Here is a 19,663-nt window from a genome sequence, read left to right as displayed (position 1 = left end):
ATAGCGAGTGCTGCCCCCTGTCTGTACACATACTGGATAATACTGACTTACCTTGACTTACCACCAGCGAGACACAGGGAACCTGGAAAAATATATACAGACTGTTCAGTTTGTTTCTTATAATTGTGTTAACAAAAATAAATACAAACTTCCAAAATGTGTATTTTGTAAATGAGCTGTGCATGTTTAATGATGAAATAATGATTCTTAATGAACTATCCCTAAGACTGGGCTGTGGTGTTTAAGAAGAAGCCTGCATGTGTGCTGTGACAGGCCAGGTGAAATGTGTGCACTGACTGGGAGTCTCACCTTTGATCCTGCAGTATTGAAGGAGCAGCAGAGTGAACACAATGAAATGAATCAGAGTGAAGCTCACTCTGTAGCCAATAGCAACAGCGCTGTGCCAGGACGCTGGGGGAAGGAAGGTACAGTATGAGTGTGTGCGAGTGACTTCCATACACCTTGACTGAGCTGATAGGGATTCAAGAACATTACCCTGCTCACACTCGCTCTACAGGAACAGCCTTCAACTTGCCACTCTAAATCTAAAACATTAGTGGGAAATATACACCACTGAATTTGCAAAGTATAAAAACAGTGTCTGTACTGTGCAGGATTTGTTCCCAATCCATTGTGTTGTAATTGCTGGTAATTCTGCAGTCTGTTTAGGCTTTATCTCTTCACACAGGAATATAATGGGTTCACATTTACAAAGAAATATAAATTTAGTGATTGCATTTCGGAAGTGGATTGTAATAATAATTCAATCCATTGTGTTGGAAATGCTGGTAATTCTGTGGTCTGTTTATTCTGTTTCTTCAGGGAAAGGGAATATAATGGCATCACAATGTGACCTATTTTACTGTGAGATCACTTTCAATCATCAAGGACAGTCATTCAGGACGGGTTTGTAATCTTACTTTGCACTTCAATGTGTAGCTCCTGGCTGCTCTTCTTCACTCCCTGTGACTCCACAGCACACGTGTAGCTCCCAGTGTGGCTCTTCTCAGTGCTGGCTATGCTGTACAGTGCAGAGTCAGTGCTGTTAGTCACAGGCTCCCCGTCTCTCACAATGGTGTAGTGGAGTTCAGGGCGGGGGGTTTTGTTCACTGCTGCCTCACAGGTCAGGTTAAGAGCCTCTCCCTCCTTCACTGTGGCTCCTGGAGATGCTGTCAGAGTCACCCTGGAGAACAGAGCTACGAAAAGATGACATGAAGACAGGTGAGTGATTGTGAAGCTGTCTGACCAAGATATTCAAATCAATCAGAACCAGCATCTTCCACAGAGAGACAGAGGCAGTGCTGGAGTATAGAGGCTCCTTAGAGAGGCAGAGGCAGTGCTGGAGTATAGAGGCTCCTTAGAGAGACAGAGGCAACGCTGGGGTATAGAGGCTCCTTATTGTTTTACTTATAAAGGTAACACCAAATATTTCAGTCAAGACAGGAACAAGCTATAAACACACCATTGAAACATCCCACAGCATCCTGCCCCCTCCCCTCCCTAGGTTCTAAACCCTTAGATATATCTGCACTGATAATCTGATAATGTAGCAAAATCACTTACAACAGTGTTAGTCATGATTTTAAGTCCCACTCTCAAACCATTAAATATGTTTTTTTTTTTTGGTATTGAAAAATGAGCAATGAGATTATTATTTTTAAAATGGACAACATTTACTGTAAATAGATATGCTTTGTCACATCACTGTTCTATATAACATCGCACAGTGTGGGAGAGTGGTACATGGGGAGTATATCAGTCTCTGTATTAGAAGGATCATTTTCCCATGATTTATGCCATTGATGTCTGGGGACTGTAATGTGGTGCAATTAATCATTGATAGTTGTTAATTAGCTGAATATTTAAACCTCGAGGGAACAGAGGTCAACAAAGGAGTTAGGAGTTGCTACAAATGCTGGATAAATAAATAAATAAATAAATAAATCTGTGTGTATTTAAAGGGATTGTTTTGATAAATATTGTGTAAACCTGTCCTGTACTAACAGGGAGGGAAGAGAAGCGAGGCAGGATTTTGTTTTGTTTGATCACTTTTCCTGGAATTGTTTAATAAAACTTTGCTTTGATTTATTTTCGAATCGTATTGTTCTTTTGTCATTTCCACACTGTCAGCCACGCTCCACAATCGCTACAAGTGCAAAACAGACAGGAATATTTACAGCAGCTGACAAACAGGTACAAAAGAGAATCAGAAAGAAATGAAACTGATACTGAGATTAGGATAACAAGTTTTCATAATGGAGGCCCGTCTCATAATTGCTAGCAGTTGCAAACTAGGGTGTCCACCTGGCTCCAGATTTACGGGACAGTTTGAGACAGAACGGGATTTCAAACTTGTCCCTCAACTGAAAGCGATTAATGTGTAAATGAACCATTCCACCTTTGCTAAAGTGAATAATGGTGCTTATTTACCACGTGCATCAAACAAGTGTATAATTAGAATAAGCATGAATACAATGCTAATGTATTAATATTATTATTATTATGTATTTATATTTTGCAGCCACTTAGTCGCTATTTATTTTCTGTTCATCGATATTCAATCACCAATAATATGCAAATACTCTCCCAAGCAAAGCATCCTCCCGTTTCTCATCTATTCATCCACAGCTAATCATTATAGATCAGATGGGAAGCAGCTGATCAGTGTGACTTGTTTGCTCAGCACAGCAATCCCACCACAAGATTAATCTCAGCAAAGGTGTAGCTAATTTATACATCAATTACTTTCAGTTTAAGGGGAATTCTGAAAATCCGTTCTGTCTCAAAGCGTCCAGTAAATCTGGAGCCGGATGGCCACCCTATTGCAAACAGGAGTAAGAAAATACATTTTTCTTGTACTTATTTACAGCGGGGAACACTGAAGTCCATTAAGATCTCTTAAAGAGAAGACTGAACTCACCTCTCACAGTCAGTGACACAGAAGCACTCCTTTTCTTCAGCCCCGTCCCTGCTGCCTCCACCTCACACTGGTATCTCCCTGTATCTCTCAGCCCTGCCGCTGGGATTGAGTGCTGATCCTGTGATCCCGCTCCTCTCACAGTCCCATTGTCTTTGCTATAGCGGTACTGCAGTTGTGTGCCCTGTTTATTTATGTGAGCCCCACACTGCAGAGTCACAGCCTCTCCCTCCCACACTGAGGCACCAAATAGCACTGTCAGAGTGGGTGTGCTGAACAGCTCTAAGGAAACAGAGAGAGAAAGAGGCATTTAATGATAAACAGGAATTGCTCTTTGAAATTAAATTTATTAAATACAGTAAATCATCAGCCAAATAACTTAAAGCCAGAAAAAACAACACTTTAAATGTGTTGCATTGTTAATCCCTTTCTGAAAATGTATATTGTCTGTGCTGTCATTATGGATTTGTTGCTTCATCATATGTAGTTTTAATTTAAAGGATATACAGCTACAAAGTACTGAGAATTTTTAATATTTTTTCTCTATGGCTGGCTGCTATCATTCTTACAGGCTCAGTTCAGTCACTCACCTGGTACTTGTATCTTCACACCTTCACTGTATTGTGAGTAAGACGTGTTCCTGCCCCGTCCAGCTCGACACCAGTACTCTCCACTGTGGGGCAGAGCAGCAGCACTGATTGTGTATCCGCCTCCAGTTCCACGGCTGCTGTCAGTCTGGTACACTGGAGCTCCCTGCCTGTCTTTGTACCAGAGATATCTCCAGCCTCCAGAGCCCCCCTCAACCACACAGCTCAGGGTGACCGTGTCTCCTTCAGATATCTCTTCTGCAGGCTCCCGGGTCAGTGCAGGCTTTGGCTTGCCAGCTAAAATAGAGGAGACAACAACATTAGGGGAGCGCACATTTCCCTCCTTCATTCAAAGAAAAACTTCACCCACTGTAATTGTGCATTTAAAACCGCTTGTTATTATGTATCTAGTGTAGCTGCTTTACATGTACTGAGCTGCTTTAAGGTTACTATCTTCCCTGTCAGTGAAGCATCATTTTGATGTGTTTAAACATCAGACAACTTTATTATGAAATTATTATAATGCTGCCTTATAAAGCTAGGGTAATACAACTTGTATTGCCTTATTCATAGCTCTTCTAAATGTAATAGTCAGTTTATTTTAATTTAGCATGAACTGATTACTGTATTCTGACAATGGTTTTGGAGGAAACTGTCAGCGACACAGAATACAAGTTTCAACGTCTCAATTTATTAGCAGAGACAAGCGACTGCAGCACGACTGCCTTCTTGTTCTTAAATTAGATTTAATTAAAAAAGTTATTTACAGTTTTCAAAAAAATTAGGTAAGTGAATAAATCTTTTGTATACAAACTCTAGCTGTGTAATAATCATTTACAACAACATTGGATTCTTAGTTGTGCAATGTCATGTGAGCTCTAGACATGAACAGAATAACATGCATCTCAGTGTTAAATTACACTTTATAAACAGAATAACATCCATCTCAGTGTTAAATTACACTTTATAAACAGAATAACATCCATCTCAGTGTTAAATTACATTTTATAAATGGATTTCTGCTGTATGTATTTGGACCCTGTGCCACAGAAACAAATTGATAAAAATGGCAGATTTGCACAGAGTACTCCAGCGTACTGTGTCACATATGCAACAATATAAGAGTGACATACAGCTGGACAGATGGACGGACAGACAGACAGACACGCCCCCAGACATATCCCAAGAATCCCACATTCTCAATATCTTCTGCTAAATAAGGTTAATACCAAGTTTCCTGACAATTGGATAAGTGATTCCTCAGATCTATGGATAAAAGCAGATGAGCGCTTCCACTATCACCCCTTCACAGGGGATTGCATCACCAGCGGGGTTAATGACAGACACAGCATCACAGGAACTGATAGCTCATGAACACAAGCATTACAAAGGGATCCACCCTGCTGACTGTCAGTGTTTGCAGACACTGCAGCTGTGCTGGGGAGGCCGTCATACACATTGTGTTCTTATATCTGGAGAGCCGCTCATCCAGCTGTCATGAAGCTTGGTGTAAACATTATTCATCTGAAGTTATTGAGACTATCAGATTCTTGGGATATAGAGGCGGGGCGTCTGTCTGTCTGCCCGTCCCTCCCTCTGTATGTCACTCTTACATTGTTACATATGTCTGGAGAACCAGCTCTCTAGCTGTCATGAAACTTGATATTACCATTATTTAGTTCAGGTCACTCAGAATTTCAGATCCTGGATATTTAAGGGGGGTCTGTCTGTCCCTGCATCCATCCACCTGTGTGGTGCATTTCTACAGATTCCTGTTCCTTTGTGGTGATGGAGAGCTAAGGGTGAGTTTTGTTTGGTTCATTTCTACAGATCACTGTTACTTTATTATTATTATAATTATTATTATTATTTATTTCTTAGCTGATGCCCTTATCCAGGGCAACTTATAATTGTTACAAGATATCACATTATTTTTACATACAATTACCCATTTATACAGTTGGGTTTTTACTGGAACAATCTAGGGAAAGTACCTTGCTCAAGGGTACAGCAGCAGAGTCCCCCACCTGGGATTGAACCCACGACCCTCCAGTCAATAGTCAAGAGCCCTAACCACTACTCCACACTGCAGCCCTTTGTGGGTGATAGAGAGCTAAGGGTGGATTTTCTTTGGTTAATTTCTACAGATCCCTGTTCCTTTGTGTGTAATGGAGAGCTAGGGTGAGTTGTGTTGCACACACCCTTTTTAAGCGCTAAACCATGCTTTTAAAATCAATTTTCATATCTTTAATTAGCTTTATTAAAATAATTACTAGAACATTGTGAATAATTACTACAAATGACTTGAATCTACTGGAATTACTTTTGTTTACTAGTCATAATAAAAAGTAATTATAACAGCCATTACTAGGAATTACTGAAAACCTTTAAAAAAATTGCTTAACTATCCTGAATTACTGAGTAAAAAATATATATTTGATAACTTTCAATTATTTCAAATGACTATAAATGACTTCAAGTTTACAAATTCGTCCTCTTCAAGTTGATATTCTACTAATGACTTGTTTGACCCATTGCAGGCTCTACTTGTGATACAGTAGGAATAGCAGCAGTGTGACCCATTGCAGGCTCTACTTGTGATACAGTAGGAATAGCAGCAGTGTGACCCATTGCAGGCTCTACTTGTGATACAGAAGGAATAGCAGCAGTGTGATCCATTGCAGGCTCTACTTGTGATACAGTAGGAATAGTAGCAGTGTGACCCATTGCAGGCTCTACTTGTGATACAGTAGGAATAGCAGCAGTGTGATCCATTGCAGGCTCTACTTGTGATACAGTAGGAATAGCAGCAGTGTGACCCATTGCAGGCTCTACTTGTGATACAGAAGGAATAGCAGCAGTGTGACCCATTGCAGGCTCTACTTGTGATACAGTAGGAATAGCAGCAGTGTGACCCATTGCAGGCTCTACTTGTGATACAGAAGGAATAGCAGCAGTGTGATCCATTGCAGGCTCTACTTGTGATACAGTAGGAATAGCAGCAGTGTGACCCATTGCAGGCTCTGCTTGTGATACAGTAGGAATAGCAGCAGTGTGACCCATTGCAGGCTCTACTTGTGATACAGGAGGAATAGCAGCAGTGTGACCCATTGCAGGCTCTACTTGTGATACAGTAGGAATAGCAGCAGTCTGACCCATTGCAGGCTCTACTTGTGATACAGTAGGAATAGCAGCAGTGTGACCCATTGCAGGCTCTACTTGTGATACAGTAGGAATAGCAGCAGTGTGACCCATTGCAGGCTCTACTTGTGATACAGTAGGAATAGCAGCAGTGTGATCCATTGCAGACTCTACTTGTGATACAGTAGGAATAGCAGCAGTGTGACCCATTGCAGGCTCTACTTGTGATACAGTAGGAATAGCAGCAGTGTGACCCATTGCAGGCTCTACTTGTGATACAGTAGGAATAGCAGCAGTGTGACCCATTGCAGGCTCTACTTGTGATACAGAAGGAATAGCAGCAGTGTGACCCATTGCAGGCTCTACTTGTGATACAGTAGGAATAGCAGCAGTGTGACCCATTGCAGGCTCTACTTGTGTGTTTTGAGTGAAATAATTCATGAGGAATCTCTCTGAATATGATTATGGTCTTGAACACAAACATATAAAGTGGAGGTCTATGATCAGTGGGGCAGCAATTAGTCCAATTTACAGTAGCTGCTGTTAATAAACTCACCAGACACAGTTACTGTCACAGGATCACTGTGTTAATAAACTCACCAGACACAGTTAATGTCACTTTATCACTGAGCTGTGAGTAGAGTGGCTGATCTCCTCTTTGTCCTCGACAGCAGTACTGGCCCTGGTCAGATAGAGCAGCTGCAGTGATTGTGTAGCTGTCACCAGTTATACTGCGGCCAGCAGTCTGGAGCACTGGAGTGTCCTCACTGTCTTTGTACCAGAGATATTTCCAGCCAGCAGAACCCCCCTCAACCCCACACCTCAGAGTGACTGTCTCCCCGGTGAATATCTCTGGGAATGGAGGCTCCAGGGTGAGTGTAGTCTGGGGCAGCTCTGTATAAACAGAGAAGATGACAGAATTAGGATCTCTATTGCAGAGAGAGAGAGAGAGAGAGAGAGAGAGAGAGAGAGAGAGAGAGAGAGAGAGAGAGAGAGAGAGAGAGAGAGAGAGGTACTGTTAGTGTGCAGTATCAATGGAGTCACTAGCATATGACATTTCAACAGAGGGGTGAAATTACCGACACATATAAAAAATATAAATTGGTAGAAATGCTGATTATAGTCTGTAAATATATTAAATATTCTCATATTTCAATAAATTGTAGCTGAACTGCAGTATCAATGCAGTGGCAATGGAGTCACCACCAGGAGGCAGCACTGCACTCAGTACTCTGCGTGGGATTCATTTTTTAAATATATAATATTACAGATTCGGATTTCAATGTGCATTTCTGTCAGAGATCAAATGAATACTAACCAGCGTTTTTAACCCCATCTTCTGATTACCTTTACTGACATTATCACAGGTCCCTCTTTTATTGTGATGGGATGTTTGGCTCCTCCCCTGTTTTTAACATTAATGTGAGTTCAACCACAACACATGAAGTACAGGAAGCAGCAGAAACATTGTCTGTCGTGATGTCTTTGAAATATCTGCATGTTCCAAACTGAAGTCTAAGAGACTAGAAACAATACAAGCTCTTCTACAAAAGAACATGAGAAAATCACTGCCTGTCTGGTCACTGGAAACCCTAACAAAGCCTCTAGGGTTACAGGGCACTCAGCCTGCAAGAGGAAGCCCCTGAGTTTAAGTGAGTGGTAATTGATTGTTACTCTGAGTACCAGGTGTATATAAGCTCTCATTTGTTCTCAAATAGGGTGGGGTGTGGAGGAGAGTTTGTAAGAGATTGCGGAGTATAGAGTATAGAGTATAGAGTGCGGAGTTCGGAGTGTGGAGTGTGGAGTGTGGAGTGCGGAGTGTGGAGTATGGATGTGGAGTGCGAAGTGCGGAGTGTGGATGTGGAGTGTAGATGTGGAGTGTGGGGTATGGATGTGGAGTGCGAAGTGCGGAGTGTGGATGTGGAGTGTGGAGTGTGGAGTGCGGAGTATGGATGTGGAGTGTGGAGTGCGGATTGTGGATGTGGAGTGTGGAGTGCGGAGTGGGGAGCGCGGAGTGCGGAGTGTGGAGTGCAGAGTGTGGATGTGGATGTGGAGTGTGGGGAGTGTGGAGTATGGATGTGGAGTGCGGATGTGGAGTTTGGAGTGCGGAGTGGGGAGTGTGGAGTGCGGATTGTGGAGTGTGGAGTGCGGAGTGCGGAGTGTGGAGTGTGGATGTGGAGTGTGGAGTGTGGAGTGTGGATGTGGAGTGTGGATGTGGAGTGTGGAGTGTGGATGTGGAGTGTGGATGTGGAGTGTGGAGTGTGGAGTGCGGAGTGTGGATGTGGAGTGTGGAGTGCGGAGTGTGGATGTGGAGTGTGGAGTGCGGAGTGTGGATGTGGAGTGTAGATGTGGAGTGTTGATGTGGAGTGTGGAGTGCGGAGTGTGGATGTGGAGTGTGGAGTGCGGAGGTGGAGTGTGGAGTGTGGATGTGGAGTGTGGAGTGCGGAGTGTGGATGTGGAGTGTGGATGTGGAGTGTGGATGTGGAGTGTGGAGTGCGGAGTGTGGATGTGGAGTGTGGATGTGGAGTGTGGATGTGGAGTGTGGAGTGCGGAGTGTGGATGTGGAGTGTGGAGTGCGGAGGTGGAGTGTGGAGTGTGGATGTGGAGTGTGGAGTGCGGAGTGTGGATGTGGAGTGTGGATGTGGAGTGTGGATGTGGAGTGTGGAGTGCGGAGTGTGGATGTGGAGTGTGGAGTGCGGAGGTGGAGTGTGGATGTGGAGTGCAGAGTGTGGATGTGGAGTGTGGATGTGGAGTGTGGATGTGGAGTGTGGAGTGTGGATGTGGAGTGTGGATGTGGAGTGTGGAGTGTGGATGTGGAGTGTGGAGTGTGGAGTGCGGAGTGTGGATGTGGAGTGTGGAGTGCGGAGTGTGGATGTGGAGTGTGGAGTATGGAGTGTGGATGTGGAGTGTGGAGTGCGGAGTGTGGATGTGGAGTGTGGATGTGGAGTGTGGAGTGTGGAGTCCGGAGTGTGGATGTGGAGTGTGGAGTGCGGAGTGTGGAGTATGGAGTGTGGATGTGGAGTGTGGAGTATGGAGTGTGGATGTGGAGTGTGGAGTGCGGAGTGTGGATGTGGAGTGTGGAGTGTGGAGTGTGCAGTGCGGAGTGTGGGGTGAAAGTAAGAAGCGTTATACACAGGAAATCTTTGGGGGGCTGGTGTGTTTATTTTGAAGTGTTTGTAGGGTTTTGCTTGTTTATTTTGAAGTGTTTGTAGGGTTTTGCTTGTTTATTTTGAAGTGTTTGTAGGGATTTGCTTGTTTGTTTTGAAGTGTTTGTAGGGTTTTGCTTGTTTATTTTGAAGTGTTTGTAGGGTTTTGCTTGTTTGTTTTGAAGTGTTTGTAGGGTTTTGCTTTTTTGTTTTGAAGTGTTTGTAGGGTTTTGCTTGTTTATTTTGAAGTGTTTGTAGGGTTTTGCTTGTTTATTTTGAAGTGTTTGTAGGGTTTTGCTTGTTTATTTTGAAGTGTTTGTAGGGTTTTGCTTGTTTATTTTGAAGTGTTTGTAGGGTTTTGTTTGACCTGTTTATTTGTTCCAGTCTTTTGATTTGGTTTGTTTGTAAATAATAAAAGTGTGCAGGAGCTCACAGCTTGCAATTCCCTTGACCGCATGCCTCTGACACACCCTCCTAATAAAGCAGGTGAATCTAATATGTGATTGTACTAAAGGCACTGCAACAGCATATCACTGTGTTTTTACTGACATGTCAATGGTTCGGATTCACTGTGTGGCTGCTCCTGTGTGGCGTTTATAATTATGACTCATTATCACTCTGAATGATACTTTGCTGCTGCTTTGATTTTTAATATAATAATATAACTCACATGACTTACATGTTTAGTATCTGTGTCTTTCTTGGGTATTCTGTTTCATACTGTGTGTGTGTCACAGTAAAGTGAACAGGTATGTATTCTATTTAAAACTATTTCATTTGGGCAGAATCTCTTCTGTGGTATAATCTGCAGTGTAATAATGTATAGGACCAATTTCTTATATCCAATCTGTACCCCCCTGTCTAGGGAGGGGTTACACATGATTAAAGATACAGTTTGCAATGACAATACACATTCTATTACTACCACAATCAAACAGAAATACATTTGGAGAAAATAGGGCTTGAGCATAACTAATGACAACTGTGACAGGCAGAGGCCCTGCACACTGGGGAAGGCGAGTTCAAGGGGTTCAATCATAACTCATGACAATTGTGACAGGCAGAGGCCCTGCACACTGGGGAAGGCGGGTTCAAGGGGTTCACTGTTGTATTAATGTAATTAGGCACATCTGTCTGCAGGTAAGGCAGTTGTATATAAGCAGGTCAAAAGGTGGGTCTCTTGTCCGTGTGAAGGCTAAAGTCTGGGGAGAGAGACCCTTTTGGGAACATGAAGAGAAGGCACTGTGTTTTGTTGCTGGTGTAACAAGGTGTTAGTTAATTTGTATATATTTTTATTTTCTTCCCTTCAAGGGCGATGGTGTGTATTTTTCAATTTTCTATTGCTTAATTAGTGTGTAATCTTTATATTATTTATGTATTGCATGTAGTGTGTTCCTTTTTCCACAACTTAACTTTCTTTCATTGCCTTGTTTTGCATGTTAAATTGCTACTGATCTGTCGCCATGGAGACCCGACGCACTCTGTGTCTATTGGCTCTGTTTTCCTTACCTGTTGCGGAAATGCAAGCGCGGCGTCTTTGAAAAGGGGGGCTCTGTTCTACAGGAGAGAGGTTTTCTTTGCTATTTTGTACAGAGTGGCTGAGTTGAGAGAACGCACCTTTCTTGTTTTGGAAATTTAGACTGTAGTCATCGATCATCAATCCCACTTGATATGTAATGAAAGTGCTGCACACCCCAAGCCCTCATCAATCCCACTTTGATATGTAATGAAAGTGCTGCACACCCCAAGCCCTCATCAATCCCACTTTGATATGTAATGAAAGTGCTGCACACCCCAAGCCCTCATCAATCCCACTTTGATATGTAATGAAAGTGCTGCACACCCCAAGCCCTCATCAATCCCACTTTGATATGTAATGAAAGTGCTGCACACGCCAAGCGCTCATCAATCCCACTTTGATATGTAATGAAAGTGCTGCACACCCCAAGCGCTCATCAATCCCACTTTGATATGTAATGAAAGTGCTGCACACGCCAAGCCCTCATCAATCCCACTTTGATATGTAATGAAAGTGCTGCACACCCCAAGCCCTCATCAATCCCACTTTGATATGTAATGAAAGTGCTGCACACCCCAAGCCCTCATCAATCCCACTTTGATATGTAATGAAAGTGCTGCACACCCCAAGCCCTCATCAATCCCACTTTGATATGTAATGAAAGTGCTGCACACCCCAAGCCCTCATCAATCCCACTTTGATATGTAATGCTATGAAAAGTGCTGCACATTGGGTCTGAACATTTGCAGTAGAAAATGAATGGGAGAAACAGAGCAGGAAGACTGAAGGGTCTTGGGGTTACAGTGGACCATCTTGCCAATGTGGAAAGGCATACATAGTGTGTCAGAGTGGTAAACCAGGAGTATATCAGTCTCCTTATTAAAGGGCCATTTTACTACTATTTATGCCGGGTCTGCTGCAATTACGGTGGTGAACCACTAGAGGTCATCACCACATTAGAAAGATATTTACCTGTGTTAATTATATAATAAGGTCTAATTAATAAACTACTAAGAACAGGTGTTTTATTTAATCATTAACAGTTGTTAATTAGTTGAATATTTAAACCTCGAGGGAACAGAGGTCAACAATGGAATTAGCAGTTGCTGCGTGGGTGTGGGTGTGGGTGTGGGTGTGGGTGTGGGTGTGGGTGTGGGTGTGGGTGTGTGTGTGTGTGTGTGTGTGCTAAAATTCTGTGTGTACAAAGAAAAGGGATTATTTTGCAAAACTGTGAGAATGGAAAACCAGCCTAGCTGTCCCGTACTAACAGGGAGTGAAGACAAGGGTTTAGTTAGTCCTCGTGAGTCAGGTAGGATTTTGTTTTGTTTGTTCAGTTTTCCTGGAATTGTTTAATAAAACTTTGCTTTGATTTATTTTCGAATCATATTGTTCTTTTGTCATTTCCACACTGTCAGCCACGCTCCACAATCACTACAAGTGCAAAACAGACAGGAATATTTACAGCAGCTGACAAACAGGTACAGAAGAGAATCAGAAACAAATGAGACTGAAGCTGAGATTAGGATACGAGTTTTCATAATGGAGGCCCGTCTTATAATTGCTCGCGGTTGCAAACAGGAGTAAGAAAATACATTTTTCTTGTGCTTATTTACAGCGGGGAACACTGAAGTCCATTAAGATCTCTTAAAGAGAAGACTGAACTCACCTCTCACAGTCAGTGACACAGAAGCACTCCTTTTCTTCAGCCCCGTCCCTGCTGCCTCCACCTCACACTGGTATCTCCCTGTGTCTCTCAGCCCTGCCGCTGGGATTGAGTGCTGATCCTGTGATCCCGCTCCTCTCACAGTCCCATTGTCTTTGCTATAGCGGTACTGCAGCTGTGTGTCCTGTTTATTTATGTGAGCCCCACACTGCAGAGTCACAGCCTCTCCCTCCCACACTGAGGCACTAGGTAGCACTGTCAGAGTGGGTGTGCTGAACAGCTCTAAGGAAACAGAGAGAGAAAGAGGCCTTTAATGATAAACATGAATTTGTTTTTTAAAATGAAATTAATTAAAACGCAGTAAATAATCAGCCAAATAACTGTACATGCTGTTAAAACCACTTGTTAGGATGTAGCTACTTTACATGTGCATGTGTATCCCAGAGGGACATGAATACCTTCCCAGTGTGTGTTTGTGAAAGGATAGAGGCAGACAGAGAGGGGGTACTCAGTGTCACTGATGAGAAGGCAGGAACAGTTCAGTGTAGATTGAGGAATCCTCTCAGTGTGTGAAGGTGACAGAAATGGAATGGAGGGGCAGACAGCACTGACACCGATGAGAAGGAGAGAAGGGTGGAGGAGCAGTGTAAATAGAGGAACTCACTCAGTGTGTTTGTGGTACAAATGCAGGGAGAAAGAGAGGGGGCAGGGCAGACAGCACTCAGGTAGGAAGGCAGTCGGGAGACAGAGAGCCCCGTCTGGAGTCTACAATAGAGGAGAGGATCAGAATGTTAGAATTCAGAGTGTTTGAAATGACTTACCTGATACTCTCAGTGTAAGAGCATTGCTTGTTTCAGAGTACGATGGGTTACCTGTCCTTTCACCTTTACAGGTATATTCTCCACTGTGGTCTCCAGTAGCAGAGCTAATTGTGAATCTGTCACCATCTATACTGCTGTAGTAATCCTGGGTTACTGGACCATTCTTCCCAGCTTTGTACCATGTGAATCTCCAGTCAGTGTAACCCCCCTGAACCTGACATCTCAGTGTGACTCTCTCTGATTCGTACATCTGTGTCCATGCAGGCTCCTGGGTCAGGAAAGCCTGGGGTCGTTCTGTAGAGACAGAAGATGAGAGAAGATCAGACAGCACTCAGCACTCCTCTCACTCTCCTGTTTTTATCCTATATTGTTCCACAAGGAAATCAATAGAATCTATCTATTATTATTACAGTATTCCAACACTCAGTACTCTGTGAGAGGGATTCATTTTTAAATATCTAATATGACAGACCACGGTCCATCCGGATTTCAATGTGCATTTCTGTCATTTCTGACTGAAGCAGACAACAAATGAATACTAACCAGCGTTTTTAACCCCATCTTGTTATTCCCTTTACTGACATTATCACAGGCCCCTTTTTATTGTATGTAAAAATAATGTGATATCTTGTAACAATTGTAAGTCTGCTAAGAAATTAATAATAATAATGATACTTTGCTACTGCTTTGATTTTGAATATAATAATATAACTCACATGACTTACATGTTTAGTATCTGTGTCTTTCTTGGGTATTCTGTTTCATACTGTGTGTGTGTCACAGTAAAGTAAACAGGTATGTATTCTATTTAAAACAATTTCATTTGGGCAGAATCTCTTCTGTGGTATAATCTGCAGTGTAATAATGTAGAGAACCAATTTCTTATATCCAATCTGTACACCCCTGTCTAGGGAGGGGTTACACATGATTAGAGATACAGTTTGCAATGACAATACACATTCTATTACTACCACAATCAAACAGAAATACATTTGGAGAAAATAGGGCTTGAGCATAACTAATGACAACTGTGACAGGCAGAGGCCCTGCACACTGGGGAAGGCGGGTTCAAGGGGTTCACTGTTTTATTAATGGAATTAGGGGCACCTGTCTGCAGGTAAGGCGGGTGTATATAAGCAGGTCAAAAGGTGGGTCTCTTGTCTGTGTGAAGGCTAAGGCCTGGGGAGAGAGACCTGTGTGTGAACCTGAAGAGAAGGCACTGTGTTTAATGCTTGTAAAGTACAGGTGTTTTGTTGCTGGTAAACCGCTTAGCCGTCCAGTTGAGTAGTTAGGACTTGCAAAGTTTGATAAGCACTCTTTGGTGTGGCCTCTCTCTGCTTTATTACAGCTTCTACACTACTCAGAGTATGAGACCAGGAAGAGCTTTCATATCAGAAAACTGCCAGGACCCGTTACTTCAGGACCTGAGTTGTGTTGAGAACATTAACACAGCTGGAATAGACTCCAGTGTGAATGTAATTGTGAGACATTACAGACAGAGAAGGGGGTGAGGACTCTCTCTGTTAGAATGAACCTACCTCTCAATGACACCCGCACCTCTGCAGAGTCACTAGAGTAACAGGAGCCTCTCATCCTCCTCCATGCTCTGCACTTGTAGGACCCCTCATCACTCTTTGAAACACGATCCACACTCAGCTCTGTGCCAGCCTGGGACTGTAACACTTCATTATCCTTATAAAAGTCAACCCTGGTAGCTGTATAACCTGTGCGGACATGACACCTCAGAGTCAGAGTGTCTCCCTCAATCACAGGCTGGGGGAGAGTCTGCAGGATCATCCATTGATCTGAAAAGACAGAAAGAGTTCAGATCAGCAGGGCTGAGAGACGGATCAGGATTGAGGCGTCTGCAGGATCACCCATTGATCTGAAAAGACTGAAAGAGTTCAGATCAGCAGTGCTGAGAGACGGGTCAGGATTGAGGAGTCTGCAGGGTCACCCATTGATCTGAAAAGACAGAAAGAGTTCAGATCAACAGGGCTGAGAGACGGGTCAGGATGGAGGAGTCTGCAGTTTTACACACACATGTTTGTAATGCTCTTTTATCTCATCGTGTTATAATTTATGATTCCCTGTTATGAGCTATATAAACTTCCTACAGGGTGGAGAACAAATATATTAGGAAACAATTTCCCAAGTGTAGATACTCCTTGATTTATATTTAAGGCTCTTTGAACCCCAAAGGACTGAACATAAGACATGAATATGAAGTCCTGTAACAGGGTCTGTCACTTTGTAGGAGCTCATATGGAATCTTTCAAACACACGGTTCTTTGTGTAAGACACAATGTTAGAAATCCCAACATCTGGGATCTGGATAACTGCAGAGAAAAAGACAAGCCAGCTCTCAAGTGCCAGGGCTGGGGTGTGTGTGTGTGGTGGGGGGGGGGGGGTTGTGTGTGTGTGTGTGTGTGTATGTGGGGGAGGGGGGGGGGGTAGGGGGATGTTGGGAAGGTGTCTTAGGTTTGCTATTAAATCATTTGAAACCTATTTATGCCCATTTGCCCAGCTGCTATCTGAAAACAGCAACAATTCATACTGACTGGAGATACAGAGACAGCTTTACTCATATCAGCAAACCGATCAGTAGCTTACAATACCCTCTCAGCCAATCCGAGTGCAGGATTATTCAACAGAGTCTGAATATTATCTAGAATGTAAATGACTTACTGGACACAGCTAAGGTGACAGCATTACTGCGCTCCTGTCCTGATGCAGACTCACACCAGTACACTCCACTGTGAGAATATAGAGCGGTACTGATTGTGCAGCTGTCCCCATATCTACTCCTGTATTGATCACTGCACCCTGCCTCTTCACGTCCATCTCTGTACTGTTTAAACCCCCAGTCAGCAGAGCCCCCCTCCATCTCACAGCTCAGGGTGACTGTCTCTCCTGTGAATATCTGTGCCCAGGCAGGCTGCAGGGTCAGGACAGCTTGAGGATGACCCTCTGAAACAGACAAGAGGATAGGATTAGGACACATTCCCTTACAATCAGTTAGGAGAGAGATTCCAGTCCCCCTGCAGCATCTCTGCAGTGATACAGGAGGAATAGCAGCAGTGTGACCCATTGCAGGCTCTACTTGTGATACAGTAGGAATAGCAGCAGTGTGACCCATTGCAGGCTCTACTTGTGATACAGTAGGAATAGCAGCAGTGTGACCCATTGCAGGCTCTACTTGTGATACAGTAGGAATAGCAGCAGTGTGACCCATTGCAGGCTCTACTTGTGATACAGTAGGAATAGCAGCAGTGTGACCCATTGCAGGCTCTACTTGTGTGTTTTGAGTGAAGGAATTCATGAGGAATCTCTCTCAATATGATAATGTAGGTCTCTGGTTAAAATCTCCAGTCGGGCAGCAATTAGTCCAATTTACTGTAGCAGGATTATTCCTGTTAAACTTTTTTTTTGTAAATATTTTTAATGATTCAGTAATCCTGTTTAAGATAAGGTGGAAGATTACTGTTCTTAAAAGGCATCCAAACATTCTGTCTCTAACAGTGTTATATCACTCAATATAGATTAATAGACACATTATATTGCTTACAGTGTATAAGGGGTCTGTATTGAGGGCATTGCTCTGTATTCAGCTGGGTTAATAAACTCACCAGACAGTTACTGTAACAGGATCACTGTGTTAATAAACTCACCAGACACAGTTACTGTAACAGGATCACTGTGTTAATAAACTCACCAGACACAGTTAATGTCACTTCATCACTGAGCTGTGAGTAGAGTGGTTGATCTCCTCTTTGTCCTCGACAGCAGTACTGGCCCTGGTCAGATACAGCAGCTGCAGTGATTGTGTAGCTGTCACCAGTTATACTGCGGCCAGCAGTCTGGAGCACTGGAGTGTCCTCACTGTCTTTGTACCAGAGATATTTCCAGCCAGCAGAACCCCCCTCAACCCCACACCTCAGAGTGACTGTCTCCCCGATGAATATCTCTGGGAATGGAGGCTCCAGGGTGAGTGTAGTCTGGGGCAGCTCTGTATAAACAGAGAAGATGACAGAATTAGGATCTCTATTGGAGAGAGAGAGAGAGAGAGAGAGAGAGAGAGAGAGAGAGAGAGAGAGAGAGAGAGAGAGAGAGAGAGAGAGAGAGAGAGAGAGAGAGAGAGAGAGAGAGAGAGAGAGAGATACTGTTAGTGTGCAGTATCAATGGAGTCACCAGCATATGACATTTCAACAGAGGGGTGAAATTACCAACACATATAAAAAATATAAATTGGTAGAAATGCTGAATATAGTCTGTAAATATATTAAATATTATCATATTTCAATTAATTGTAGCTGAACTGCAGTATCAATGCAGTTGCAATGGAGTCACCACCAGGGGCAGCACTGCATTCAGTACTCTGTGCGAGGGATTCATTTTTAAATATCTAATATGACAGACCACGGTCCATCTGGATTTCAATGTGCATTTCTGTCATTTCTGACTGAAGCAGACAACAAATGAATACTAACTTTTAACCCATCTTCTTATTACCTTTACTGGCATTATCACAGGTCCCTCTTTTATTGTGATGGGATGTTTGGCTCCTCCCCTGTTTTTTACATTAATGTGAATTCAACCACAACACATGAAGTACAGGAAGCAGCAGAAACATTGTCTGTCGTGATGTCTTTGAAATATCTGCATGTTCCAAACTGAAGTCTAAGAGTCTAGAAACAATACAAGCTTTTCTACAAAAGAACATGAGAAAATCACTGCCAGTCTGGTCACTGGAAACCCTAACAATTGTTCTCACTCATTTAAACTGAGTTACATTCATTACTGTGTTGTTTCAAATGGATGTATTCATCAAGAAGCACTTATGTAGTTGAATTGGTCAGCAGTCAGCCAATGTAATATTCTCATCAAAGCATTCCAGCAATACCACACACAGCCTCTAGGTGGAGCACACTATGGCACTGTAATGGTGTTTGATGGAGTCATTCATTGTTTTATTTAACTTGTTATATTGGACAGAAGAAAAGGAAAGATGATTTCAGAAAAGTGTTTTTTTTATTGATCATCAGGAAGCAGGATGAGAATCTTTACCAGTCTCTTCACTTTGTGACTGCATTGCCACAACCTGTTTTCAACACACACACCTAACATGAAAAGTGTCATTTCTCAAACGAGCTTCATGCTTTTCAACCATGAATTGTAAATCCTGTTTTTAAACTGTGTTCACATTGTAAACTGTTCTCTTACCTTCATACTGTCTGGAGCAGCTCACTACAGTCAGCACTGAAAAACACAAAAGAGACAGTCAGGGACCAGACCCTTATAAAAAACCTTATGAAAACCTGAAGGTGCTGCTCGATTTCCTGTTTGAAAATCTCCCCTTTCCTGTTTGTTTGGTAGATACCATAGAATGGAATTGCACACAAGGAGTGGCATGTAGCTTCCCTGTCTAAATCTCTGATCTCTCATAAATTGTAGTTCCTCATTTAATTAAAAATAAATAAAGGAATAATTTATTTGGTAGAAATAAATAAATGATTTAAACAAATGCATAGAGGAATACATACATTTAGAAATAAATATTTTTAAATAAATAAATGTAGAAATGAATACATGTTTATATTATAAATGTATAAATAAATTAATAAATAGCAAGCTAAAACTACATGTCATATTAATTGATTTGGCGGATGCGTTTATCCACAGCAATTGACATTTATATACCTATATAAAAAGTAGAAGTTCCATATAAATTATATATATATATATTATATATACAGTGCCTTGCAAAAGTATTCAGACCCCTGACCAATTCTCTCATATTACTGAATTACAAATGGTACATTGAAATTTCGTTCTGTTTGATATTTTATTTTAAAACACTGAAACTCAA

At 42.5% G+C, this 19,663-nt stretch overlaps 2 protein-coding genes across 2 annotated transcripts in view; one reads left to right on the top strand and one right to left on the bottom strand.

Annotated features, from left to right (window-relative positions):
- Nucleotides 1-19,663, top strand: part of LOC117971457 (zinc finger protein 624-like) — a 183,008-nt gene that overhangs the window by 28,864 nt on the left and 134,481 nt on the right. The gene's annotated exons all lie outside the window — the stretch shown is intronic.
- LOC117404737 (Fc receptor-like protein 5) overlaps nt 1-19,663 on the bottom strand; it is a 30,582-nt gene that overhangs the window by 902 nt on the left and 10,017 nt on the right. Inside the window, exons 2-13 of the mRNA XM_059011973.1 lie at nt 19,018-19,053; nt 17,510-17,803; nt 16,483-16,764; nt 15,333-15,599; nt 13,795-14,088; nt 12,977-13,255; nt 7,246-7,539; nt 3,508-3,801; nt 2,921-3,199; nt 921-1,196; nt 310-411; nt 52-82 (exon numbers count right to left, since the gene is read on the bottom strand). Coding sequence (XP_058867956.1) covers nt 52-82; nt 310-411; nt 921-1,196; nt 2,921-3,199; nt 3,508-3,801; nt 7,246-7,539; nt 12,977-13,255; nt 13,795-14,088; nt 15,333-15,599; nt 16,483-16,764; nt 17,510-17,803; nt 19,018-19,053 — 2,728 coding nt within the window. The remainder of the gene's footprint in view (nt 1-51; nt 83-309; nt 412-920; nt 1,197-2,920; nt 3,200-3,507; nt 3,802-7,245; nt 7,540-12,976; nt 13,256-13,794; nt 14,089-15,332; nt 15,600-16,482; nt 16,765-17,509; nt 17,804-19,017; nt 19,054-19,663) is intronic.

This window comes from Acipenser ruthenus, chromosome 43 (genome assembly GCF_902713425.1).
Source record: "Acipenser ruthenus chromosome 43, fAciRut3.2 maternal haplotype, whole genome shotgun sequence".
NCBI classification, from domain to species: Eukaryota; Metazoa; Chordata; class Actinopteri; order Acipenseriformes; family Acipenseridae; genus Acipenser; species Acipenser ruthenus.
Note: the sequence above shows the minus strand (reverse complement) of the source record. Positions and strands in the feature narration are given on the sequence as shown.